This window comes from Trachymyrmex cornetzi, unplaced genomic scaffold (genome assembly GCF_001594075.2).
Source record: "Trachymyrmex cornetzi isolate Tcor2-1 unplaced genomic scaffold, Tcor1.1 scaffold361, whole genome shotgun sequence".
NCBI lineage: Eukaryota > Metazoa > Arthropoda > Insecta > Hymenoptera > Formicidae > Trachymyrmex > Trachymyrmex cornetzi.
Window position 1 is genome coordinate 132,602 of NW_017298332.1, and position 9,638 is coordinate 142,239.

The following is a 9,638-nucleotide window of genomic DNA, read 5'->3' on the forward strand; positions in this document are numbered from 1 at the left end:
AATCCGCAGTTTTAAAATATTAAAATATGATAATTATACATATAATATATATATATGTATATATATATATATACTATATATATATATTATACATATATTTTATATTATACTTGGTAATCAATATCATATTCCTAGAAAAATTATAATTTATTCTCTCTTTCTTTATCTTTAACTTAATTGTTTTCATTTTTGTTTGTTATACATAAGAATGTAAGGATTTGAAATGCCTTAACTTTATTAAAGCTCAATTAATATATACGTATAATTTTTATCAAAGACATTAAACTTTTATATACAAAGATGACTGATTTAACATACGTACAAATTGAATTGATTAAAGGATACAGGTATGCTTTATACAATATTACAAAATTGATTTAAAATAAAATATGATAATTAAGTAAATTATGGCGATATATAATAAAGTGCAAAGCCTATATAATTAATATATTTTTATCTTGTAAAAAGGTTAAAGGACGTAAATGTAACAAATGATACGATAAATGTTGTTTTATATAAAATGATTTATTCGAAACGTTCATGCAAGAAAACAATTTTTTTAAATACATATAAGATTATTTTATTCAATTTTGAAATATTTTCATTTCTATTAGAGATAAAGAAGTCATATTTTTTGCATAAACTTAAAGAAGACTATTTTCTATCTTTATTCTGTAATTAATATATACAATCTCTGTTCATCTTCAAAGTGTATATTTAAAAATGATAAACCCGCCCTGCGTGTTCCCATCATATGCGATGCGCGTGAGTTTCGGTAATCAATAAAATATTGCCTACGTTATATCATGCTGTCTTACAATTTCATATAATGCACGCTATAACTGTTTAATTGTTTTGTTATTCAGCACAAAATATATTTTATAGAAAAAATAATTTTACTTAGAGATAATAAAGCAATGAGAAATTTAACTTATATTTTTTGACAATATAGGCGAACTAGTCTATCGAGAAAAATTTGAATCGTCGAAATCTTAATCTTCACATTTTCAGTCTCACATTAACTTATATCTACGAATGTGGCATATCGTAAAATAATAAATGTGAGATCTAAAAAATGTTTAAAAATAGCATCCTGCAGAAAAGATAATTCGTGCAATGGCGTATTATGTTTAATATTTATGCTTATGTCTGTGTTTACGTGGAGAAGGGGAAGGCGGACTACAAGCTCTATGTTTAGAGGAAGTACGTGGAGGCGGTGGGGGTGACAAAGATGGCGATCTACGTCTTTTCCTATCACACCGCTCATTAACGGGTGATCTGCGTGATGCTCTGCCTGAAGAAAAGGAAGGCGATGGCGTACGTCGAATACGAGGAGGGGACGGGGTAACTGGTACACGTTTTTTATACGGAGATCTTGATCTGCGTTTGCAGCGCGGCGATCTACTGCGTGATCTAAAAAATATATATTACGAGTACAAATAAATGACAACGCATAATTATTTCACACATAATGCATGAAAAATTAAACAGTATGCTTCCAAGTTACATATAGACTACATAAGAATATCAGTTAAAAATTGCATTACAGAACTCTAGATCGAATAATATTGATTTAAAGTATCATTTAAACACCAAATATTGCACAATAAAGATGTATAGATAGGTCGGTATTCATAGTCGATTTTTATATTTGAGACTGTTTTAAGTACGGTCTTAAAACATCATAGGCCGTATTAGCATCTTAAGACATTATTTAACACGGTTTTAAAATAAGAACGGATTATGAATACCACCCTAAGTTTTTACCTATATCTTGTAACTTTTGCCGATGGGCTTGATGACCGTCTTCGATCTCTGTAACTGTGACTAGGAGATTCCGGTGTCGTACTTCGGCTTCGTTTCTTCTCTCTTCGTTTTTCATCATCTCGTTCTTCACTTTTTACGTCCTTCATTTCCCTTTCACTCTATAAAAATGTACACATTATGTACATGTGTGTGTAATATAATTGTTATATATATCAGAATGAATAAAATTATGTATTTCCTACCTTTCTTATAAGTTTCTTCCTATAATGCTCTACTTGTGCCTGTATCGTCATACCAGACTTTAAAGTCCTTCTGCCACTTTCTAATTCATCTTGATACTGCATGATTTTTACCTCAATCTCACGTAGTCTGTTTCGCCTTTCTTCATTATAATCTCTACCACTGCGTTAAGTAATTTTGATAAATACATTTTAGTGTAAACATACTAATAAACATACATTATCAGCAATTGTTATTATAAAAATTTTACCTGGAATCCATACTAGTATCTTGAGAATTAGAATCTTCATTTTGACCTAATTCTTCCCATTTACTGGTAGTCATTGCTTGTGCTTCGACCTGATGAAAAAATTGTGTCAACAAGATATGAACGAAAAAAGATATCAATTATTTAATTTTATTGAGAAAAAAATATTCTGAAACCTGATCAGGATCAACGGTTTCCCATCGTGAAGGAACAAATCCAGCTGGCATTGCCGATTTTTTTTCATCATCCTTATTTCGTGTGTTTGCGCTATCATCATCATCCATTGGGACACCATCGATATCTTCATCCACTATGACAAATATACATGTATGTATGTTTTATGTATGCACATGTTTGTATATTGGTATTTATTAGACTCCGAAACTTTTGTCGAAACTGAACCGAAACACTCGCCTACATGTCAATTTCAACCGAAACCAAAAAATTAAAAAATAGGGATCCTATAAAGGCCATATGTATAGACATGCTCATATATCATTTTTTTTCATAAATTATTGAAACAATAATTAAATTTCGGCCGAAATCGAAAACCGAAATTTCGGTTGTTTTCAATTTTGACCAAAGAATATAAACACTTCTTCATAAACATCAATTTAATTATTGAAATAATAATTACACATATTAAAATTAACCTTTACTCTACTAGATACAATTTAGTGCCTCATCCATACTAACGAGAGCACTAGAATCCGTCCGTTTTTTTTTATCTATTCAGAATGATTCAAAAAGTCTCTAAAAATTCACCAACATACTTTCAACTTTCTAGAATAAATATTGGCACTTCATTTTGGAAAATAATAAAATGTATAATTTATAATTACCGAAAAATGCAAAGAAACTTACACGAACAGGAATCGCTCGGTAACTAGTGACCCCCCTTAGGCCCGATTTCACAATATATGGTTACCTAAAAATTAAAGATAACCAAGAAATTCATGAATGAATTTAATTGATGAATTTGTTGGTAACCTTTAATCTTTAGGTAACCATACATTATGAAAACGAGTTTTAGTAGGGTAAGGATTAATATTTATAAAGAAGAGCTGTATGATTTCAGTCGAAACTGACACGTAATGAGTGTTCATTTTCAGTTTCGGTAAAAGTTTCGGTCGGGCTCTATTATTTATTAATATATAAAATTATATGAATGTGTTTAGGAACGCATATTTACTGGGCACTCCGTCAATATCGTCGTAATTTGAAGCTGTCTGAGATGTGAGACCATGTTTCATGGCACCTTTTAACAAGGCTGCACCATCAAGTGGTATTCCATCCAAATCTTCAACACCATCACCATCAACATCAGATAATGGTGCACCGTCGATGTCTTCATCGTTCTCAGGTTCAGGTTCGTCCATCTAAAAAAGAAATTAGAGTATTAGATATCATATCACAAAATCTAAAACATCCATAAAATATTATTACTGTAAAATAAAAATTTACCAAAACAAGTCCCAGGAAAGTATTCTGTAACTTAACCAGAAAATCTCTTGGATACACTGCCCAATCTTCCCATGCTCTGAACATTCGCATAACGCGGACTTTGAATCCTTCTGCCTTTAATCTACTGTCAAACTGTTTATATGCTTGATGAACTTCGTTAAAAATATCCAAAAGACGCGTCTCAAATCTGTAAAATAAATGAATATGAAATTGAGATATCATATGCATTTTTTATTTTGATATATTTTTTCTTTTAAATAAAAAAAATAAAGATAAGCATGTGTACATAAACATACACATATACATATATGTATATCATACATATATATATAGCTACATTATATATATATATATATATATATCTTACGCCTTCCTATAAATAGTGGCATTGGTCACTTTGACTCCGCAATTATGTAATATGTCAGATATCAAATACAATCTTGCAATTTTTTTATTTACAGGAGTTTGCAGTATTGATAATGACTCTGAAATACAATCACAAATCTCCTCTGCTGCTTCTGCATGTTCTATACAAAACACCATTGCTTCTGCAACTTTTATTCTTTCAGGTGATATGTTTCGCAATAAATCTTCTAAGCGATCTCGCTGACTATGAAAAAACATTTTTCAAACAATTAACACACATTTTTCACAAAGTATATGTAGTTATCTTTTAGTATATTTTTCACAAAGATAATATGACTTAATTATATCTTGGAACATTTTATTTTGATGAATAATCTCTTACTATTTTTTGTTGTTACCTGTTTGAGAGACTACCTCTCCTGGGTTCTTGCCTTTCTTCCATTTCTATCAATTCATCTGGCATACCCTGCGTCCAAGGATTAATCGGTGGTGGTCTCCATACACTTCCACCTTTAAACATTCTAAAATCTTCTGTGTGCCATTCTTTTTGCACATCTCCTTGTAGAATGGAGTATAGTTTCCAGCGGTAATAAGTATGTGCAGGAGAATAATTTTCAAATAGAAATCTAAAATTGAAAATGTTTCTTTATTCGATTAAAATATATTAGGGGCTGAGAGCCAACGTTGGATGTAAGTTGTTAAATTCTATATTTTTGAAGTTACACATATAATTCTAAACAAACATTTCAACTTATATTACGTCATTTTTAATATTAATAACATACCACTTGATAAACATAGCTAATGGTAATTATATCCAACTAACTAAACAATGAATAAAATATTTATACCGTTAAATAATTTTAAAATTATATAATCCAAAGGTCATTTACAACCACACAGTGTTCAAATATAGAATTTAGCAACTTACATCCAGCGTTGGCTCTCAGCCTCTAATATATTTTAGTTAAATAATTTTACATGTTGGAGTTGTTGTATCAATAAAAATGCTTCTGTTAGTTTAGTTGCATATAGATAAATATGTGCACATATTATATATAATAAGATATATACCTGAACATTGGATTGTTCAATTCTCTGTTCATAATCATTGCTTCAAACATTGGTCCTTCTCGAATTACAAATTCCACCATTCTATGTATTAACATGACTAAATTCCTATAACGCAACTCAATTAAGTATGCATATGTATTTTTTGTGTCAATGCCCATTGACACAAATTATTTTATTCACAACAGAAGCCTAAATATTCTTCATAATTACATACTTACAAGATCTGTCATTATATATTAAAATCAACAAATACCTTTCTGTTGGTATAACCACTTTGACAACAGCATTCTGCAAAACCTTATAGTCCAGATCATAGTGCAACAATGATAGACGATAGGACGTTCCAATCCAAATGCCAAAAGGTACCCAAAGGTATCCCAAAAACGGTTACCAATAAATTATCACAATGCAATTTGTAAATATAATTTGAATTATTATTTTACATGATAAACAAGGATTATATTTTACGCGCTATAAATTAAAAATAAATCTTCGTTTTTTTACTTTTAATCAATAACATTTTTAGATAAATATATAAAATGCTTGTACCCCGCAAAAAACTTACCAATTTTAATTGTAAAGAAAACATGACCGCCTCGTGTGTGTGTGTGTGTGTGTGTGTGTGTGTATGTGTGTGTATGTATGGGCGGGCGAGTGTGTATGAATGAAATAATTGATTTAAATATCTAGGATTAAATATCTATTTTAAGTTACTAAACACTGAATGGTTCATAAAGGTATAATTTTACCTTTTCAAAGTTTTCCTTTTCCTGCGGGTCCGCGCTCTGGAGGTTGCGGATACGTGGTATCTGAGATTATGTTTCAAAAATGGTTATACCATTCCAATGTTAAATTAATAAAAGTTTTTATGACAATTTAATATTAATCATTTTGAAATATCAATTACACAGAAAACAAATGTGTATTATTGTGTTCTTTACATGATCATCTTCTTTCATGTTTTATTTAATCACTATATATATGTATAAAATCAATTTATTAAATATATATGATACTATACTACCGAATAATAATAAAATTAATTTAATCTAAAAATGCTGAACCAATAATTATACGAAAAATATAAATAGATCAGCCAAGTTTTATTCAATAGATAATCAAGAAATACGTATGATCAAATATTCATGAATCTCTACACGCTCTTTTTAGCAAAAAATGCTAAAAAGCATCTTTTTATAATTCTATGTCATAATGATCAACACATGTAAGAACAATATACAAACGATTAATAAGTATTCACAACGTGATTATTCGCAAGGGTATTAAATTATTAATTTCGCGTGGGTATTAATATTAAATAAAAAGAAAACGAAATTGTTTAGAAATATAGTTGAACAATTTATTAATTGCGCTCTTCAAATGTTTTATTTCGTGTACCTTGTGTCTGTCGCGTCGGTGTGGTTGAGCATTAAATGGAAGACCAGATGGAGGTGGTGGCTGCGTGATTTCCATTAAAGCAGGTGGAATATAGATAGGATAAGGCGGAATTGGTACGCTTTTCCCCCACCCTAACTTCATTTCATACTGCATTATATCACGACCTAGATCATATTGAAAGAATATGTTTTTACCATCATTACAAATCGATTACAAATTTTAATAGTTACAAATATAATAAATATATTAAAAATAATTTAAATAAGTAAGCGAAATACATAGATTATATATACATGGATGTATAAAAATATAAAATACACACACAGGATGTCTTTATATGTATATTTACTAAAATACTATTTTACTTGAAACGGTTAATTTTCTTCAAAATTATTGAAAATACAAAAAAATATTTCAGATAAAAATGCAATGGTTTCAAGAGGGACATATTTTAGCCACGTTGTGTCCTTTTTGGATGGAGACACTAAAAAAATATAAAGATCACCTTCATCTTTTTTTAAATGGAGCTAAATAATTTTTTCACATATTTCTCTAGTTATTCTGCATATAAAAGTACTGAAGCAGGAATATCGTAATGTTCCCTCTCAAAGCCGTTCCACTTTCGCTTGAAATATTTCTTTGTATCATTAATAATTTCGGAGAAAACTGATTGTTTAAAATAAAATAGAGCACTCTGCAAATTCGCATGCACGCACAAACTTCTATTTCTTTTAATATCCTCGTTATATTCTCACCATTAAGATTTTTCAATGCTCGCTCTCCATCTTTACGACTCATGAATGCAACAAAACCACAATTTCTTTGTCTGGCTTTCTCTTCATCGCTACGTGGCCACATTATTTTTATACTAGCTAAAGGACCATATTTGCCGAATATTTCCATTAATTGCTGTTCAGTGATCTAAAAAGATAAAAGGAATGATTTTTATCAATTGTGCATTAGGATGCATCGGTTTCTATATAGTAGTGACGCTATGCGTAGCTTAGCGCCGAGACACTACCAGTGTCTCCAGATAACGTTGTATACAAATTGATATTATAGTGATAAAATAATAGATTTTACCTTTGGATTTAAATTTCCTAGGTACAAGTTTGTGGTATTTGGATCACCATTGTCAAATGAACCATCTGTAAAATAAAAATCTTTCAGCATATCCCATATTTATGAGACAGATAAAGGTGATAAGAGGAAAAAGATATTGGAAGGATAATGGTTACCCTCATATATCAGGGCTAAGAGACGGGGATCATCAATGAAGTTATGCAGATTAGCCTTTCGCGGATCCGGAAATGAGGATTTACTACCTACTGAAGTTGTAAGTATACTACAGATTTAAATACTATTGTAATAAAAATATACTGCCATATCTTTTTAAAACCAATAATAATTAAACAATAATTAAATTGATTATATAATATCAAATTATAAAGTAATTTAAGAAATATATTATAGGATACACACTCAAGCATATGTATATATACACATATATGTATACCTTCTACACATTTTAAAGCTGCCATCATTGGATCTTCAGATTGTGTAGATATTACAGTTTTCACCACACCCTTATACTTGTGTCTCTCTTCACGTTCCTCTTGAATCATCTTTAGCTCCTCTTTGAATAATTCAAGGTTGCTCTTCTTTTTTTCACCTTCTTTCTTCTTCTTGCCTAGCCTATCTAATTTTCGTTCATTTGTCCCAAGTAATCTTGCATATTCTTGAGCTTGTTCAGCCGATGATCTATTATCAACTATTTCTGAGATTTTTGACTGTGGTTTATAAAGCTTTCCTTTTTCTCTTGTATCTTCTTCTATAAAAAGAATAAAATTTATGATTTATATAACAAAGTACTTTAAACACATATTATAATTTCATATTTACGTCTTTTTCCTGCATCATATGTCCCAGCCTTTACCCAAACCTTATTAGTTGTTTTACTGGGTGTTTCTTGAAATGTCGCTACAAATTCTTCAAATGCCTGTACAGAATACACGTAATTATCTATATAAAATATCCGACAAATATAGAAGAGAATGACTGTATGGGATACTATTCACCTGAGCCGCAGCTTGTTCTTGCTCCTTCTTACGTTGTTCTTCCAATTCCTTTTTACTTAATGGCCTTTTACCCATTGTACCAATGGAAAAGGCCTTAAGCTTTTGCTCCGCAATTTGCTGTAAATATAGAATATAAGTTCAAGAATATGCAAAAAACATAAAAATGGTCCCAATGTACAAAGAAATACCTTCATCATAGCCTTATCCGCCATTTGTAAAGAAACAGTCTAACCTAAAAAAAGGGAGGAAATAATATAAATTACTAGCTAAAATTTAATCACCACAAGGATAAATTCACAAAAATAAATAATGCATACAAGTTAAATGTTATAAATATTCGTTACAAAATTTTGAATCCATTCAATGAAATATATGTAGAACGTGCAAATACGACAATAAAATTAAAAAAAGTTGAGAAAACAATTGGCTGAAGTAATAAGTACGTTGGCAGCTGGACGATTACGATGGTAATCGATTTATACAAAAACGTAGAATTCCGTCACGATATCAATGTCAAACGTACTTTATCACACTTCACACGCGCAAAAATCATAAATTATAATATCTCTTTCTCAGGAATCTCATGATAGTAGCGACACCTAGGATTGCGTCTTTTGGGTGCGTACGTTCCACTTATAACGTTCGAGCTGGAAACACAATAGACACATGCTGGATTCACACTGCATCCGATTTTCGTCGTACGACGCTATGCAAACAATCAGAAAACAGGATTCCGATGGATTTTGCTTCGTACAATATCGAACTTATACCCCAAAGCTCTGATTGGACGGCTCGTTATTCCCTGTTGCCTGTGCCTATTGCCTGTGTCTATTGTGTTTCCAGCTTTACATGCAGATTATTATTTCATCCTCAGGTTTGTTCGCGTAGCATACTCCAACATGTTCCAACATCCTCCTACCATAGCGCTTACTCACTCTATCAAGCGCGTTGGAGTGAGTAGGAGCTATGGTAGGAGCATATTGGAACATATTGGAGCATGCGAC

The 9,638-nt window shown here is 30.7% G+C and overlaps 1 protein-coding gene across 4 annotated transcripts; it reads right to left on the reverse strand.

Moving 5' to 3' along the window:
* Nucleotides 1–646: 646 nt before the first annotated feature.
* On the reverse strand, nt 647–9,247 carry LOC108763496 (U2 snRNP-associated SURP motif-containing protein). Of its 4 annotated transcripts, none has more exons than XM_018511173.1 (21): nt 9,158–9,247; nt 8,823–8,866; nt 8,635–8,751; nt 8,459–8,555; nt 8,073–8,387; nt 7,795–7,884; nt 7,640–7,704; nt 7,312–7,477; nt 6,557–6,720; nt 5,908–5,967; nt 5,412–5,455; nt 5,159–5,263; nt 4,483–4,710; nt 4,086–4,328; nt 3,719–3,905; nt 3,447–3,633; nt 2,431–2,564; nt 2,258–2,346; nt 2,010–2,169; nt 1,768–1,925; nt 647–1,413 (listed from the first exon to the last, which is right to left on the reverse strand). In XM_018511173.1, exons 2-21 carry the CDS (start codon nt 8,844–8,846, stop codon nt 1,131–1,133), a joined length of 2,916 nt encoding a protein of 971 aa, XP_018366675.1. In that variant the 5' UTR covers nt 8,847–8,866; nt 9,158–9,247; the 3' UTR covers nt 647–1,130. The 4 variants fall into 4 exon arrangements, with proteins under 4 accessions (XP_018366675.1, XP_018366672.1, XP_018366673.1 ...); XM_018511170.1 differs by having other exon boundaries at nt 9,078–9,247; XM_018511171.1 differs by lacking the exon at nt 9,158–9,247 and adding an exon at nt 8,952–8,974.
* Nucleotides 9,248–9,638: the final 391 nt, after the last annotated feature.